The sequence below is a fragment of the Micropterus salmoides genome, unplaced genomic scaffold (assembly GCF_014851395.1).
Source record: "Micropterus salmoides isolate LMB-PRFRI ecotype aquatic unplaced genomic scaffold, ASM1485139v1 Ms_hic_scaffold_4, whole genome shotgun sequence".
In the NCBI taxonomy this organism is placed as follows: domain Eukaryota; kingdom Metazoa; phylum Chordata; class Actinopteri; order Centrarchiformes; family Centrarchidae; genus Micropterus; species Micropterus salmoides.
This window is the reverse complement of record NW_024043372.1, coordinates 19,836,539-19,855,115: the sequence shown is the minus strand read 5'-3', so window position 1 is coordinate 19,855,115 and position 18,577 is coordinate 19,836,539. Positions and strand designations below refer to the sequence as shown.

General features: G+C 39.1%; 3 protein-coding genes across 4 annotated transcripts in view; 1 reads left to right on the top strand and 2 right to left on the bottom strand.

Moving 5' to 3' along the window:
* Positions 1-613: 613 nt before the first annotated feature.
* Positions 614-4,599, bottom strand: LOC119886386. Its single transcript, XM_038697088.1, has 6 exons — positions 4,559-4,599; positions 4,308-4,476; positions 4,055-4,211; positions 3,024-3,199; positions 1,594-1,822; positions 614-1,467 (listed from the first exon to the last, which is right to left on the bottom strand). Exons 1-6 carry the CDS (start codon positions 4,597-4,599, stop codon positions 1,265-1,267), a joined length of 975 nt encoding a protein of 324 aa, XP_038553016.1. The 3' UTR covers positions 614-1,264.
* A 650-nt stretch (positions 4,600-5,249) lies between these two features.
* rrp9 (ribosomal RNA processing 9, U3 small nucleolar RNA binding protein) lies at positions 5,250-14,554 on the top strand. Of its 2 annotated transcripts, none has more exons than XM_038697087.1 (15): positions 5,250-5,439; positions 5,598-5,683; positions 5,808-5,920; positions 6,007-6,074; positions 7,261-7,302; positions 7,390-7,516; positions 7,610-7,734; positions 10,469-10,561; positions 10,662-10,762; positions 10,857-10,991; positions 12,243-12,305; positions 12,436-12,581; positions 12,837-12,916; positions 13,053-13,126; positions 14,402-14,554. In XM_038697087.1, exons 1-15 carry the CDS (start codon positions 5,356-5,358, stop codon positions 14,502-14,504), a joined length of 1,440 nt encoding a protein of 479 aa, XP_038553015.1. In that variant the 5' UTR covers positions 5,250-5,355; the 3' UTR covers positions 14,505-14,554. The 2 variants fall into 2 exon arrangements, with proteins under 2 accessions (XP_038553015.1, XP_038553014.1); XM_038697086.1 differs by having other exon boundaries at positions 12,436-12,593.
* Positions 14,555-16,224: 1,670 nt separating this feature from the next.
* grm2b (glutamate receptor, metabotropic 2b) overlaps positions 16,225-18,577 on the bottom strand; it is a 30,028-nt gene continuing 27,675 nt past the window's right edge. The window contains exons 5-6 of the mRNA XM_038695422.1: positions 18,222-18,414; positions 16,225-16,901 (exon numbers count right to left, since the gene is read on the bottom strand). Of these exons, the coding sequence (XP_038551350.1) occupies positions 16,828-16,901; positions 18,222-18,414 (267 nt within the window). The 3' untranslated portion in view covers positions 16,225-16,827. The remainder of the gene's footprint in view (positions 16,902-18,221; positions 18,415-18,577) is intronic.

Genomic DNA, 18,577 nt, shown 5'->3' with positions numbered 1-18,577 from the left:
TTTCAGAGTGCTGGTCCACCTTACAGAGATCCATCAGGAACTCTGCTGTGATTTACCATACAAACAGTAGATGCTCAGATCTACCAGAGAGCGAGAGTGAGGTGATGTGTTGTGCTTCCACTGAGACAGCACAGCTGGCCTGAGTAAAAGCAGGGGGGCGGAGGGGAGGAGCCAGCAATTGGTGATTATCATATTCAAGAGAAGACTGTGTCAAACTGCCACCCACTGACATTAACCATGTCCCACACATGCTCTTTCATCAGTCAGTGGCCGTGACTGTCACACACTGTCCACTATTCCATGGTCTTTACACATGCTGCTCTATCCTCCTCTCCAGAGCTTCTGAGAGGATAAAAATACCCTGACGTATTGGTTGGATTTGTTCAGTCCATTCACCAGTTTAAACACTTTATTTTCTTGTTTAAATGGAGGCAAATTTTTCCCCTCCAAGTAACAGAAACCTTCATTTCACAACAGTTGTACTCTTTTGGGAGTCGACTGCTACCTGCAGCAGGGTTGGTTCTTGGCAAAACAAAACTGACATGAGAGCATAGACCTACTGTACCTCACCGTGGTGACGTAAGAACGGGTCCAAGCTAAGATAACAGAAGGATATCAGTTCAAAAAGTTTATTTGCCCTTACATACATAAGCACAACAAACAGAGAAGTGATGTAAGAGATGTTGTGGAAGCAGGAAGATTAATTATCACTTACAGCATATTTTGTAACTGCAAAAACACTACTCTAGAAACACAGTATCACTTAGTGTAAATGTGTCATGAACAGAAGGCAACAAATGACATCACTATTGCTTAAAACATTTTCAATTGTCCTAAAATTGTCGATCACGCAAAGGCCTGCTGATTGAAAAATCAAACCAGTAAACTTGTATACATGTACTTCGCAATCCTGCCACTTACTACCTCAAATGAAATAAGAACACTTTGTTGTTTTTACCCACTGACGATTACACATGTGACACTTTATATTGCTATTGAAAGTCTTGGTTGGGTTACCAGGTTAAACTTTTTTAAACACATGGTTGACAAAAACAGCTGTCAAAGTAAAGTTAGATGTCAAAGTTAGATGTCTAAAAAGTGTAAAAAAAAACAAAAAAACAAACAAAAAACAACTGTACTATCTACAACTACCTAAATTTCAATACCGAATAAACTACATGTGGTTTTAAAAAGGCAATTTGTCACATGTTTCTATCAGACATGAAATACTGGGTGGCTAACAGAAGAAGGCAGACTCTGAAGGTTATAACTGAGAATCATTTCCCATTGCTCCGTTTTCCGGCAGCAGTGCAGTATCTTGGCAAAAGCTTTGATCAGTAACAGCTTTGCTTTCAGCTTTACCCAAACCCAGTCTCTTCTTTAATAGCTTGTCTTCATTATTCAACTTTGTGCGGATTGCAGTTTTTATTTGGCTGCTATCAACGTTGAACTTGACTGCCACGTGATCTGGAAGAAGAAACATAATAAAAATTAAAATCTCCATTTTCCATTCTTGAATTTATAAATAATGAGCCTCTAATAGAAGGTCTGTGTGCAGAAAAATTCAATGATACGTAATGTTCTTTATTTTACCGATTATACTTCTCAAGATCTCCGGTGGGAGTTGAGGCTTCTGGCAATCCTCTCCAGTAAAAGTGTTCCTCCGGCCTTGCAGAGAGTGTGTGGCCAAAGTTTCTCGGTCAAAAAGCATCATCAGCAGAGCAGACGTGTACTTCTTGTAGTCTGCGATCTCTGCAATGCGCTCGTAAAGATTTTTTGGCACTCGAAGATTCTCAGAGAGATACAAGAAGTTGTGATCATCCTGAGGGCAAAAAAAGGGTTAGGGTTAGATGAAGAAAATGTTAGCTACAAACATATTAAGACACATCAATGCCTGAATCTGACACCTCCAGGTTTGTAAAATTGTGGTGGACCCACCGCATTATTGGATTTTTAAATCAATACAGTCATAAACATTATGTAAAAATACCAGATGTGTACTTTATCACAATTACTATCAGTGAAGACAGTATATACAGTTAATATTTACCTCTGTTAGATTATATCTATAAATAGGTTTTTTTGCAAAAATGTTAAAAATTATCAACATGTGGGTGTAAATCTAAATGAAACAATGCCAGCTTATGCAACACATGAGGGGCAGAGTTTTACTTTGTGTGTGTTGCATTTATATTCCTTGCGCATGATGCATGTATAGTGTGTCTTTTTATCCATCTTGCGTCCACACACCTTGTAGCGCTTCTTTTTGTTGCTAAGTGGCCGCAACCCAGAATGATGAAAATACTTCATCAGGAATTCTCTCTCTCTCTCTCTCCCTCCTTCAAACTCACTGCGAGACACCAGAAATGTAATCTTCAAATTCTGATAAATCTTCCTCTTCATTACCTTCCCAAGCCTTTCTCTCTCTAAGGCCCTCTGATCAGAGATCCTTTTCGCTATATTCATCGACTGCGAGTGGTTTCCACAAGACAGAAGGTAAAATGTGTGGGAATGTGAGAGCAGACAGGTTTTGGTACTTGAAATGTAACAAACATGCAACCTTGTGCATGAATACAGTCTATGGTGATTAGTAGGAGCAGGAAAAAAATAAAAAATAAAAATAAAAAAGGACAAAAAAAATCACACTCTAACAGCAGGCCATGTAGGAGAAGGACAGAGTGAAAGGACCCAGCACCTCCACTCTTTTATTACCTGCAGGTCTAATGGAACCAAACACTACATGTGTTATATAAATGTGTAGGTGGTGTGTACAATGTGAAGTCATTGAAAATGAAAATGTTTTAATATACATGTATTTGCAGAAAATTTGCCAAGGCCAAAGTGTCCGAGGTTGAAAAAAAATACTAAATCGCATAATTTTTCTTTCGGTAAACACTGAAAACGTGTCCCACAGACCCAAACACAAAACAAGGGTTAAATTCAGGTTCTTCAACGATAACAAAATGTAAACTAACTGAGCATTCTTCCCAAAACTGTGTTCTTATAAATATGGGAGCCCTGACCTCTGGGATATTATGAACCGCTCTCATCTCAGCCTCAGTCTCGGCCAGGAAAGCGATACTCTCATCATGAGAGTTCTGTGGTGCGGCTGCTGCATCGCCTCCTTGGAGAACTTGATCCAGAGTGACTCGAAGTTCATGGGCCGTGTGCCTCATCTGCATCATGAGTGTGTTCATCTCTGTAAAGTGTCAAATCACTTTAGAACTGCTGAAACAGAGCAAGTTTATTCACAGAGTAATTAGATGGCATGTTTACAGCACAGGCTCAGGGCCTGTTACCTAAGAAACCTTTTACCAGCCAACAACCAAACCTGTAAAAGTACCTAGAAAATCCCATTTTATTGTTAATTTAACAGTTATATAATTATATTATTAATCATAATAATAAAAATAATAATGTTATTTGAAAACCTTTCTACACTTACAGGTATGTAAAGACTAATAAATGCCTTTTATTTAATTTGGTAACACTTCTTAACAGGTTTGCCATTTATTAATAATATAATAAAATAAAAGTTTCCTGAGAAAATGTAAAAAAAAGAAAAAAGGACTGTCCTTGGAGAGAGAAGCTCAATTTAATCATAGATAAATATACTTTTTTTATTTATTTTTTTATTCATTAGTGGAGACTAAATTCTCAAACTATGTTTAATGATATGCTGAAAAATGCTGTGCATGGACTAAATGACTCCCCAAATCCCACTATTGATTACTGCATTTAACTGAAAGTGTAAGAATTGAGTTAATGAATGATTTCCTTTTGTTTAGTACTAAATGAAATTGTTTTTTCCAGGAATCTTTTTATGAAAATTATGGACATACAAATAAAGCATTACCTTTAAAATATTGTTCGTCTGCTTTATTTAACTTAGAAGTTGTTTTGGTCTAAATTTTTATGTATGCTTTTGATCCCCCAAATGTACAAAAATATGACCCTATGGCCCTGCCCTGATTACAGTGAGTCACATTCCGTACTTTAACTGTGTGGTCTTTTAGCATATTATTTAATAAATTAGTCATCTTTTTCCACCCACCTTTCAGCTCCCTCAACTCTCTCTCAGCCAAAATTCTACATCTGCGTTCATATTTGAGTTGTGCCTGCAGCTGCTCTATTTTCATGAGGAGACTGATGGTGTCTGTTCTGATGCCTGGACTTGCGACATTTTCTTCATCAAACTCAATGGTTTCATGCTGCCAAAATGAGAGGAAATGCCGTGAATAACTTCCATGTGTAGTAATGGTGAACAACAGATATTTTATGCACAATCAAATTGCAAAATCTCTCACCTCATTGTTGGGAAAAGGTGAGTAGCTGGAGCCTTCAACCAACCTGTACTTATCCTCCCCTGGATCACTGCCAAACTCCTGCCCATCATTGCTGATTTTTATCATCTTAACTGGCGGTTGTGTTGGAGTCGCGCCTGCTTCTCTCTTGGGTGGCATGGGGGTAGTAAATCTGGGGAGGGTAATGATCTGATCAGTTGACACATCAAGCATTGATTTTCTGCATAAGATGGGAATCAAACTGTAAGTCAAACTTTTTCAGCGGCTCCACGTGTTTCATTCTTTTTAAACGCATTCATGCATGACAATGATGAAAAGTTAGTTCCCCTTGCACCTCCCTCCCCCTGCCTACTCAACCCCTCCTACTAGCCTCCAGATTGTCTCCAGATTGAGCAACTCAGTGATACAATGACTCTTTCAATACATTATCAAGCACATGTGATATTTAATGTTAGACGGTTCAGAGGATGCTCACCTGCCCGTTCAGCTCGACTTCAAGGATATACTGTAAATACACTCACTGAGAACAGAGACAGCGCAGTAAATGGAAGTACTGCGTAGTAAAGGAAGTAGTAGTACTACTGCAGTAGTACAGTACATAGATCCTGATAAAATTACGGCCAATTTTTAACAGCCGCGCAAAACGTTTCCGGTTTAATATGTTTGAAATATGCCTCCTATATTTACCTTTTATTGTGTATGGCACACATGTGCATAAGACTACTGTGTTGTGAAATGCTTATTTTTACAATTATTCGCGGAACAAAGCTGTGAAAACTTATTCCCCGAGGGAAGTATTTTGCCCCTGTACAGTTTCCTGCTCATCTGAACCCCGAATTTAACCAATAAAAATTCAGAGTTTCAACAAAGGGCGGGATATTTAGGAGCAACTGTGAATATCAGCCAATCAGCGTCCGCTTTCAAACCTGACTTCAGCATCCTGGTTTGGTTGCAGTGTATCCATGTGGGTTCAATGTTGACTTGCTGCCGGAGAAACTTGTGGAGTTAAGTGTTGTCGTTTACTTTGAAACGGTGAGCGTCGCGTTTCACCATGTCTTCTTCTTTCTTTATAAAGAAAAAAGACAACCCCAAAATAGTTAAAAAGGGTAAAAATGCAGACGTCCCAAAACGAAAGGTAAGTGAGCTGCACTGTTAGCCGGTAAGCTAAATCACAGTAACGTTAGCTAACCAGCATGTTGACTCACGTACCTGATATAACCTGCTGGCCTAACGCGAATGAAACTTCATTATATGTCACGACAAACACTCTTTCTTTTTTTTTTTTTACTGTAGCTGCAGGGCGATTGGGACAAAGTGCGAGCAAAGAAGCCCAACTCCAAATACAACGAAGAGATTTCCAGCGACTCTGAGACAGAGAGGTTAATTTCTGATGTGCCCACTTGTGGTTATGCATTGATGACCGTGTCATGATGTAGACTTTAAAGGACCTAACTAACCCAGCAGTTGTGAACTTGTTTTGATTTGTGTTTCATTGTTGCACAGTCCTGTAGTGCCCAAGAAAAGACAGCCCATTGAAGAGAATGAGTTTGATGAAACGCCACAGGAGAAGAAACTTAGATTAGCCAAAATTTACCTCGACCAACTAAAGGAAGAAGGTAAACTTATATTATCCATGCGACATGGATGTTTAGCATTACGGTCTGTGCATGTATGTATTTATTATGTGATCTGATCTCATCAGAGGAAAAGAAAGCAGAAGACGACTCATTTGAGACTGATCTGATTGCTGGAAGACTTGAAGAAGAAGTGGTAAGAATGTCTTCTGTGTTAATGGGTTTAATTTCCCGCTGGGGACACGAGACGTTACACACTCAACCATCCCTGTACTTTTACAGATTACTTTTGTGACAGTGTAGCTTCAGTTTGATCATTAAATCACTCCTATACCTATACAATGTCTTCGTGCAGCTACAATATACCAGATGAGTGGACCTCTGAGCAGATGAAATGTTTAAATGCTCATCTGGGTTGCATTTATTTATTGGTGTTTGTTGCAGTATGTCTATGTACACCCTGCTCTGCGATTGCACATGTAAGGGCTGCCTTTCTCTCTGTGTGGTGAAGATTCAATTCAAGTCACTTCAATTTTATTTATATAGTGCCAAATCACAACAACAGTTATCTCACAGCGCTTTTCATAAAAGAGCAGGTCTAGACCATACTCTATGATGCTATTTACAGAAGCCCAACAGTTCCCACCAAGAGCAAGCACTAGGCGACAGAGGCAAGGAAAAACTTCCTTTTAAGAGGCAGAAACCTCGAGCAAGATTGGTGGGGCTATTTACAGCCTGCAGACACTACTTATGTTTGAAAAAAGTACTGCCACTTGTGATGGGGAATCTAAGCTGTCTGATGCAGTGTTGTATTTAATACAATAAAACAATGTATGTATGAGTGGATTAAATCTGATACCTTGAAGAAACGGTCAGAATAAAGCAGGATTTACTGATTTCATTATTGTTATTTGATCAGTTAAGCCTCTATTATAAAATGGATAACTTTTAAACAGTCTACAGCTCTGTTTTAAAATACTGAGGCAGATTGGCAAGGATATCCGATATTCAAAACCAATGCACAACTCCTTTTGATGCGAGTGTGATGTAACAAGGCCTCGTTCAGGTTGGTCATGGGATTTTTTTTATTTATTGTTTTGGCATGGTGAGGCGAGGTATCGCAACATTTTGCTGCAGTACTTTTCCTTTTGAAGGGCCTGTGTAGTCTGCTTCGAATGTAACATCAGTAACTGCGACCTCAGCAGGTTTTTTTTCGGCAAAAACAAAACCCATTTTAAGTTGTTTCACAGTGAATATTTTCTAACCAAACCCATGTCCTTGATCTTAGACATAGGTATTCTTTTTGGATTTAATATGCTAGATGTATTGCCATATGCTGGTCAGTGTTGTTGATCCTGCTCTGTATGTCATTTTCCCCTCAGCTTGAACAAAAAGGAAAGCTTCAGCGACTTATTGCCAAAGATGTAAGTACGGGAATTTCCGATATCCTAGGGGGGAAGCTGTTTATGAACGGACTGACTTTTATTACATTTTCAATCTGTCTTTTTTAGCTCATGCCACCGGATGCTTCAGAGATCAGAGTGTTAAAGGGACACAAACTTCCAATTACCTGTCTGGTCATCACCTTCGATGACAAGTACATCTTTTCTGCTGCCAAAGACTGCTCTATCATTAAATGTTAGTGTAAAATAAAACGCTGAAATATGGATAAATATGAAAGTAATGGTCAGACTTGGCAGACTCAGTTCAGTGTTTTTCTTATGTCTTCAGGGGATGTTGAGAGTGGCAAGAAACTGCACACAATACCTGGTGGAAGGAAAGGTACAGAGGATCGGCATATTGGACATACAGCCCATATCCTGTGCATGGCCATATCGTCAGATGGAAAATACTTGGTGAGTAGTGCACTCTAAGCATAGCCTGCTTTGGCCAAATTTGGAAAACTAGCAGATTCATATCAGATCAGCTTTATTTATATAGCACATTCAAAAATAACAGGAGTTGACCCAAAGTGCTTTCCAAGAAAACAATATACACAAAACCAAGTATAAAGGAACAAAATAACAAAGAATATATACCATTGTGTATCCAGCTACACAATAAAACACTAGTACACTTATACACATCAATAAAGAGAATACAATTTAAAATCAATTCTGTTTTACCAGTAACCAATGCAAGTGAAACAAGACCGGAGTAATGTATTGTCTTTTCTTTGTTCCAGTTAAACATGTAGCAGCTGTATTTTGAACCATTTGTAGTCAGGATAGTGTTGAATGGTTCAACCCCATATACAGGGAATTACAGTAGTCCAGCCGTGAGTAGGGCTGGGCGACATGCCCAAAAAGTCATATCCCGGTACTGTTAGGTCAGAATTCCGGTATAAAATATATATCGGTATTTTCTGCTAAGCGGGCTGTGGGGGGGGGGACGTCAGCGTTCCTCATTTCTTTTGCCGTTTTTCCAGTACCAGCTCAGCTCAGCTCAACTCGCCTCAACTCTACTCGGCTCGGTTTCGCCGTCTTCCGTTTTCCAGTAGCCTATCAAAATAAAACCAACGTGGCAGCTAACGAATAACTTCTGACTGGTGTGTTCACTGTCGGTTTACCTGGTCTGCTCTTGTAAAATATCGACAGTGTCACAACTGGTAACGTAAGCACCGTTTTTCTCTGATAAATACTACAATGTGTTGCCTAAACTGCGTGGCCTGCCAAAGTAAAGTGTATGTGTGGGGAAACACTGAATGAATATGTTTTTCTTTTTACAAGCCAGGGGTCTCATTTATAAAAGTTGCGTACGTACAAAACAGGGCTGGAAATGTGCGTACGGCACTTCCCAAGCAAAGGTTGTGATCTATAAAAAAACAAACTTGACGGGAAAATGTGTGGTCCTGTAAGTAAACTCAGAACCATGCATACGCACATAAAGGTGAGAAATGAGAAACGGCGACTCACATGGCAGAAGGATGAAACGGTTTGAAATGAATAGGCCTGCTATTGTGTAAAATAAATCAAAATATTAGGCCTACCTCTAAGTATTACAGCCTAAAAGCCTTTCTGAATAAACAAACACCCGTTTGATTGACTTTCCCTGAAGTGGGCAAATTTAAGATCATTTACAGTGCACAAAAGATCCAGATTTAGGATAATAAACACAAGAGCTATCAAGGAGATATCTGTTTCTGCAAAAGAACGTCTCATATGTTGTACAGTGTAATCAGGAATCATTAATTAATACTTGCATGCAGTGCAGTTTATTCTCATAAATAAGGTGAACAGGAGGATAAATTACATTTAAATTGATGCCGTTTTCAATGTGTCAGTCGAACAAATATGAGAGCATAGTTTCATATATTATCAGATGTTAGTTGCCTTATCGAGCCAAAAGCTGTGCGCCAGCGTGTGGATGTGATGCGCTGCTTGTAAGAACACATTATGGAAATATAACACTATTTTATGTCATTTACAACAAGTCATATTTCTCATCAGCAGCCTCGTTAAGTGAGTGGACTATTTGAACATTTATTTAGGCTACACAAACACAAGCGGAATCTCTTTTCAAACAGGGGAATCCAAATTAGTACCTGGGTCATCCCGTCTGTGTGTCCCCCTCCAGCCAGTGACGTCACTACTCAGGAGGGATGCCCCTTCCTGCAGATCGGTAATAAAGGGGTGGAGCTCCGGTGCCCCCTTTCCTTGAGTCCACAAGTGTGAACAGCCCTGTTTTGTATGTACGCACCGTTTGTAAAAGAGACCCCTGGTCTTTAAAAGTGTTGACCAACACTGTCTCCCTCCATCTTGTTAGAGACTTTGTGAGTAAACGCCTGTGACGCAGACGCAGAGGGACGGGCGGGGCTGCGCGGTGAGGGGGAGAGAGAGGAGTTAACTCTTGCGAGAATTTACAGAAACATTGATTAACTCAACATCAAACTATATCGGTATAAATGGTATTGTCTAATTTCATATCTCTTTTGAAATTATATCGGTATACCGCCCAGCCTTAGCCGTGAGGTGATAAGCGCATGTATAAGTGTTTCCAGGTCTCAATGGGATAGAATTGGCTTCAATTTGGCTATGGTTCTGAGCTGATAAAAACGTCCCTTCACGACACAACTGATTTGTTTGTTAAAATTCAAAGAAGTATCCATACAAACACCTAGATTCTTAACTACATTGTGCAAGGTTGTCGTCAGAGGACCAATTGCATAAGCTAGTTACAGAGCTCGGAGGGCCAAATAGAATTACCTCAGTTTTGTTTTTATTAAGTTGAAGGAAGCTCCTCGCCATCCAGCCTTTGATATCATTCAGACAGTTTAAGAGGTTCTTCAGAGAGTGGCTGCTGTCAGGTGCAACTTGTATGAAGAACTGTGTGTCATCCGTGAAACAATGATACAAAATATTGTACTTCTCAAAAATAATACCAAGGAAGCATGTTAAGTAAAAATAAAAGAGGGCCTAAAATCGAGCCTTGAGGGATGCCGCATTTAATAGCAGTGGGTGAAGATGAACAATATCCTCTTCTAACAGTAAAATTTATTTCTCTCAGGTAGGAGGTAAACCATTGTAACACAGTGCCCTGTAGACCAACTTTTTCACTGTAACAGAAGCCTCTTTCTCAACATCTTTTTAGGCCACTGGAGACATGAACAAACTGATCATGATCTGGGAGGCAGAAACATGTAAACATCTCTATAAATTCACAGGACACAAAGGCCCTGTGTCGGTATGTTCTCCCTCTTTCTGTCTCACTTGGATGTAATAAGAATTTACCATAGCTCTGAGGTCCTCCCCATGATTCATATCAAATGTCTCTTTCTACTTAGGGTCTTTCATTCAGGAAGGGAACTCATGATCTGTACAGTGCCTCTCATGATCGCTCAGTGAAGGTGTGGAATGTGGACGAGAATGCATATGTGGAAACTCTGTGAGTAACTAATCACAAAACAATTAATCTCCCTGCCAAACGCTTGCATTTGTCTTGAATGTATGAATTTAACTGTGATTGGGATTTGCTGTAGCTTTGGGCATCAGGACGCCATCACAGGACTGGACTGCCTGACCCGTGAGCGCTGTGTGACTGCAGGAGGAAGGGACCGCTCGGTGAGGGTGTGGAAAATAGCCGAGGAATCTCAGCTGGTGTTCCACGGCCACGAGTGAGTCTCCTTCTGTCTTTCCTCTGGCGTTTCTGTGACACTAATTAATTTAATTATTTAATTAATTAATGGGTAGGAAAAATATTGTTTTTGTTATTATTACTATTGTTAACATCATTCATTTTGGGTTGATTAAACTTTGCAAGCATGATAACTCAATCATGACTGGACCAAAATAGTCAGGTGACACGAATTTGGAAGACAATTAAATAGGTGTATCATGTAATATTAACAAGATATAGGCCTACACAACTTTAACTTGTTTTGTTTCCTACATATTTACTTGGGCGGGCAGCAAAGTATATTTGGCACCCATTTTAGCATTTTGCATAGAGATGTTATCTGGTATTATGTTGCAAGACATAATACTAGACATGACATGATGGAATTTTTTCAAGCATTGAGTGACAGTGAACACACCAGTGCAGATCTAATTCAGTGTCACGTTGGTTTCGATCCATATGCGGAGCACCTGCTCCTGTGAAAACGGAATTACAGTTGAGTTTATTAAATGCAACGTACTGCGGATGGAGAAACTCAGCAGAGCAGAGAGACAGAAAGAGGCGGGGCAAGCTGTTGTGTATGTAGTGAGAGACCAGAGGTGTGGGTGTGTGGAAATGAGAAATGAAGAGAGAGGGAGCAGATTCAAGTAGTGAATAAACACTATATTAAGGTGAAGAATATAATTGAAATAATGAGATGATCTACCAGAAATCCAAATACTTTACTGAACTGTCCATGTCCGTGGTTCTGTCCCACGGAACTGCGACACATGCCTGTGGACGATTGTGTCACATATTCGGTCTCTGTCTCAGAATTGTTGCATCCCTATATTTTATGGTAGAAATGTTACATAATGTTGCTTGAAACTTGGGTGGCAAGCTAGCCAACAAAGCTATACAGCAACTTTCAGTGTTATATAGTGCAGCACTAGGTGATCTGGACCTGGAGTGACAATGACAGAGACTGACTAACTGCCGTTATTTTAAGATAACGTTAGTACATAATGTTGCTTCAAACTGCTACAGAACTGTAACAGTAGCGGTTGTTACTAGCAACAGACTGCTCAACTGAAACTAACCAAAGATTTATAAATAATCCTACAACTTATGGATATTTTCATTTGATCCTCCAAAATTCATGGCAGAATGTGATTTTGGTAGAAAACTGTTGATTCTGTCTCTGATATTCATCTATACGTCATGCGGATTCTGTGAGCTTATAGAAAGGTTAACGTCTCTCTTCCTACAGGGGCTCAATTGATTGTATCCAGCTCATAAATGAGGAGCATATGATAACAGGAGCTGACGATGGGTAAGACAGTTGCAGCTATTACAGTCACATCGTCTCGGTCACAGTTTTTGTTCCAGGATCTAATCGTGCTAACTGATTCATTCGTGTTTCTCTTCCGTACCGTTTTCTCAATTTTTCCGAACGACCTCAGCTCCGTGTCTCTTTGGAGTGTCAACAAGAAGAAGCCTCTCAGCACGGTGAAGCAGGCTCACGGTTGCCATGGTGATGCAGGGCTGGAGCAGCCCCATTGGGTCGCTTCGGTAGCAGCGCTTCAGAACTCAGATACTGTTGCCTCAGGTGCCTCTGGCTGTGAGAGTCCTCCTTACCAGCTTTTTAATTACACACAGAGACACACACACACTTTATTATGTGCAAATTAAACAATTTCACAGTGATCTCGTATGAATGCAAATTTAATCAAAATAATTAATACACCTGACACAATCCTAGACACTCAGTGTGGTAGAACAGTTGAAGCAATTCTGTATCTAAGCTGCATTTAAGATGTTCTGTTGTGATATCAAGTTCTTTAACAATGGTTCTTCTGTACAGGTTCACACAACTCACAGGTGCAGCTGTGGAAGTGTGGCCAGTATTACCGTGGACTGCAGCCTCTATTCAGTGTACCAGTGGTAAGCTTTTACTCCCTACTGTCTTTTTAGAAAAGGTCACATTTACATAAGAATTACACACATTATTTTTTACGGATACCTGTATGGCCGTCTCAAAATATCGTGCGTTGTCTCTTCCTTCTGCTTTCTCTCCCAGTCCGGTTTTGTCAACAGTCTTAAGTTTTCGAGCTCCGGTCAGTTCTTGGTGGCAGGAGTTGGACAGGAGCACAGGTAACTGAATTAATGATCATGTTTCCATAGAAACTGTCTGTGGAGTTCATGTCACTACTAAATGTCAGTGCAGGTTCATGAATGGAGAAATGAATGTCCACTAGATGGAGGTGTTAATTCATCTGTCAGCTTTTGTCAGGTGAAAATACACTTTTCCCTTTTTTCCAGTGCAGCCTCACTTGTTTCCAGTTTTCTTGAAAGAAGTGATAGTATCATGAGATCAGTAGATTAAGAGATAAGATTATATTTTATTTTTTAATTTAGACGAATACCAGAAAAAGGACATGTAATGATGGATGTTTGTTAGTTATGGTTTACAGTAGATAATTTAAAAACCTGCCACATGCCTGAAAAATAAATTAAACTGCAGAGGCTGTTGTTGCTTTTGACTGCATCTTAAAGAAAGATCTGGATGCCTCCATATTTGAACCAACCAATAAACTTTAGCAACAAAGCGCTCCAACAGTTTATGGTAATTGGTAAGGTAATAGATTGTCGCTCACTGGAATAAAAATAATTAACTCCACTGAATTCCATATAAACAAACATTGTTCTCTAATGAAGAGACTGTACAGACCCAGACCAGTAGGTGGCGGAATAGAGAGATACACATATGGTCAGCTCACCTTACTCGGAATATAACTGTTATTTCACATTTGTTAGTGAGCTTAAGGACAGACCAGCTTGGGACACATATATAGAAAGCCGACCTTTAATTGGAGTTCAAAACACTGAAAAAAGTTGTTGGAATCTGATTTGCAGATTTCAGTAGTTCTGAGGGTTGTTCGGTTGTCTGAAGTTATTAAAAGCGCTCAATTACAATCACAGTTGACTCTGAACATAACCTAGGCCAAAGTGACTACAGTCAGCACCTTTTTGTATTTAAAAGGACTTCCAACATGTCTCATCAGGCCAGACTGGTGGCTGCATCCAAGCAACAGTTCAGTACAATTTCTGTCATTGGATCAGTTTGTAATTTTATTATCCCACACACTTTAATATTGCCTTGTATTTGCTTTGATTCTGATTTAAGATGTTAACCACCAAGGTTTAGTTAGATAAGGTTGACCATAAAACTGTTGTTGGATCAGTGTAAAACATAATTGTAATGGCATAATCTAAAAACAGAAAATAAGAATGGATCATAAAACATAATTTTTCTTTTTCTTCAGTTTCAGTTTTTATTTTATTTATTTATTTTTTAAATTCTATCAGGATGATGTAAGTGTGTTTTTTATGCATTAGCTCTGGTTCTAAGTTTGTGTTTTTCTGCAGGTTGGGCCGATGGTGGAGAATAAAAGAGGCCAAGAATGGGATCTATATTATTCCTCTTAAAAGGAAATGTCCCAATCCAGAGGAAGCCAAGATGACGGAATAGTGGATTGTTAAGTGTCTTTTCTTTTGTAAATTAAAGAGTTAAATACAGCCTGTGCATCTTGTTTTTGTTTATCATCATCTTGAGTAAAAAAAACTGCAAAATTAAAAACTGCCCGGAGTGATTTGTTTATACAAGTGTTTGCTCCAAGTGTCTTTTGTGATTTTTGTTTTTGCGGAAGCTTTAACAGCAGCTTTAGCGAAGGAATCAGCAGTGTGGGCAAGGTGGGCTGTGTCTGCATTTGGCCAGAAGTGAGAAAAGGCTGCATCGTAGGAGTCGATGCATCCTACCCAAGCTAACAACACTCTTAACCATGTTATGATCTTATGAAATTTGTGTTTCTTTAATTATTTGTACTAAATGAGGGGGGGTCTGTTGAAGGTTTCTCTGTGTCTGCTGGGAGAAGTTATCACTTTTTTTAAAATCATGCTTAAGAAGCAAGACTAAGCTTAGGCTTCACCCAGGCCCACATCGTCATGGAAACTGCTTCTATTTAGGTTATTGTCAGCCTGTCCGAGCCGAACATAACATTGCTGTTAGCTCTACAGGGGAATTGCTTAACTGTGTTGGACCTACTGGATCTTTTAAATCTTGCAAAATATCATTGACAAACGAATATTAATATTTGCATATCAGGTAGTCTACATGATTTGAATGTAGCTATCGGTAGATCAAGTTTACAGTAGTGCGAGTGTGCTGAAATCCTTTAATAACATTTCCTTAGTATTCCTGCAGGTGTCTTCTTTGGCAGAAGTGTTACTTTTCGCTGGTACATAATTGTGTTCGTTTTGTCATCCATGGAGTCATCAAACTCCCTCCCTCCTAACATTTATGAATGTCAGGAGGGAATACCATTTCTACCATATTACTACTTTTACAGTTTTATATCTTTATACATACATTCACAGGAGAAATTATGCTGATTTCTGAATGAATTGGTCATAAAATGTGATTTGATCTTCACATTCACAACAATAGACAAACACAGTCTGCTTAAACGAATACCACACAAACAATTACATGTTTTTGTTTTTATTAAACACACCGTGTAAACATTCACAGTGCAGGGTGGAAATTGTATGTGAACCCTTGGATTTACTGGTTTATCCTCCTTTGGTAGCAATAACCTCAACCAAATGTTTCCTGTCGTAGCAGAGCAGACCTGAACAACAGTCAAGAATAATTTTAGACCGTTCCTCTTCACGAAATCGTTTCAGTTCAGCAATATTCTTGGGATGTCTGGTGTGAATTATGGGCTGCATGTTTACTTACATATGCATTTAACCCATACCAACAGACCAGGCAGACAGCAAGCGGGTTGTTTATAGATGGTTATTGCAATTTAATATCAGGAAACTCCAATCAGTATAAAACATTAAAATCCAGCTTGGGTGAAAACATTTTATCGGCACTGTACATGTATAATTACACATACTCAACTAGTAGTTACAGCAATAGTTAATAGCTTAAAGATGTGAGCACCAAATACAAAACACTTGGTATTAGAGCAGAAGTGAAAATCATGCTGCACCTGTTTGTCCCTTTTTTAACTCTTTATAAAATTACAGGAAAGCAATTTAATAAGTTGATTAAACTAAAATAACAGACATTTTAAAGTAAGTTCATTTGGATTTGAGGATCAAACCCTTTGTGCAAAAAGCCCGTTGTTATGCATTTATTTTGTATTTTGTCAAGAACTGCAAGTATGAACCCAAACACGGCGGTATTTAATCTTTTAATAATAAAAAACATTTTATTTACATAAATTACAGGAAAGCACGCACTGTTATACCAGTCTACATTAACACATGTCCTTTATATTGTCTAGTTGTCTACTTTTCATTACGTTCACTATGGTTAGTCACATATTTTGTTTTAACAGAAGGGATAAATTTATTTCATAGCAGTTTTTTTTTGTCAATGTCTACAACATTTGGATATATTCACAGCACTGTAAGGACAAGATAAAAACAGCCTTTTGTTTTGTATTACACTATTGCTTCACAAGCACCCAAATGACAACAAGACTCTTAAGGACAAGGCACGGTGCATTTAATCACATCTACAGTATCTGTAAACTGAGGAGATCACAGCATATTAAATCTATACAAAAAGGCTTTACAATTGATACATACTGCTCGCTGTAGGAACATCATTTAGCTTTCACAGTTAAGAGTTACCCTTGCCACTGTCAGCCAGTCTACCCACACAGAGTTATCTCTCTGCAGCATGTTGGATGGCATGGGGGCTCCGTCACACACAGCCCTGTTTAATGGAGGGATGAGTGATGATGGGATGGTCTCTTGTGCTTAGAGAGGAACCTTTTTCACAAAGACGACGTTGTGGAGTCCACCACCTCACGGCCGTTACAAACTGCTGGCACGTAATTAGAGGCTGACCCTGGGAGAGTAAAAACAGCGATGTTAGCCAGGCAACAAGTTTTTCCACTGCTAGGAAACAAAACTGTAAACCAGAGAGAAAAGCTGGGAGCAAAACTGTGGAAATGGCAAGTCATGGGCTCTACAAGTCTGGGCTGGTTAGGGTCAGTTTCTTTCTCAGTAACAAAAATGTTGGTTTACATGTTTATGAGAAGCTCTCAGCTGTGGTGGAAAGTAACCTGTAACTACATTTACTCAAGGAATGTATTATTACACTTAAGTACAACTTTGTTACATTATACTTTTTATTACAAATTCACTGTATTGGACAGCTACTTCCCTTTTTAAGACTCCACATATAAAACACACGATCAGGTTATAACATTTGAAATTAAACTTCTCACCAGTATATAATGCAGTTACAATTAGCTCCACCTTGAATAGCTACAACAGTAAGTCTGCATAGTGAAAATAATCCAGTATAATATAAAACAATAATAACAGCTGTACTCTTTTTGGATAACAAATACTCCTGTACTTTTACTTACGTAAGATTTTAAATGCAGGACTTTTACTTGTAACTGAGCATTTTTACACTGTTGTATTTTTGACTTTTACTTAAGTAAGCGCTGTGAATACTTCCTCCACCTCCGGATCTCACTCATCACATCAAACATTCATTTCAGATGACTAAAATGTTTTATGTCCAGTTGAAGAAGTGAACAGTTAAACAAGTGTTAAGTGTCCATATGTGAGGCCCTGGGATGAGAACAGTTTGCAAATGCACAGTTGTAGTTTGGACGAAATGTTGTTTGAGCTGTCTTGGCTCTGAAAAAAAGGAACTTTACTTGTCTGTGTTCATTTGCAAAGTTTGTGCTGTGAATGAGTTGTCTGTTTATTAATGAGCTTAAGATAAGACTTGCTCTTATCCAAATGAAAAGAAACATAATGACTGGATTTTAATTGCTTAGTCACACTAATGCAAAACCAGAGAAAACAAAAAAGCTGAAAGAACTTGCAATCTTTTCTTATTTTCATTCTCAGGTTTCTCTGCCCTGGGTCATTAAATAATATGTAAAAACCTACAAAACAAGTGCAACATGTAGCAATACTGTACAGCATTTTACAAAGCTCAAAATATTGCGTCACTGCAGTTCTCTTGATTGTACTTTTATTACCTAGGATTCTTACATACGTCCTACATAGATAAGTATTGCTATGATCAAAATGTGTGATAATTCCAGTCAAAAACATTCCTTAACACAGACGTCTTTGTGCTGGTGTATGTATGTAAAGCCTACTGGACAGAGCAATGAGTACCAGATATGTTGGACACTTCTACCTTTAGAGTAGCTGGAGCTGGGAGCGGAGGCAGAAGCAGAAACTGTTGCACTGAAGCGGTTGGCTGTGACTCTGAGTGAGGCCACATTTTTCTGGGGCTGAAACAGGATGATGTGAATCTTGGGGGCGAAGAGGCAGCCGAGGACCACCGAGCCACTCAGACTGACGGAGATACACATGGTGGTGGTCTGCACCTGTGAGGAAAGGAGGAGAGAGAGAGAGAGAGAGAGTGGGACAGTGGGTGGGTCATGATGAATATATCAGTTTGCACTCCTTTTGTCTTCAAAAGGACTAATGAAGTTTGTTCAAAGGCCACCTGGCTACAGCACACCTTATACACACACCCACACAGACACC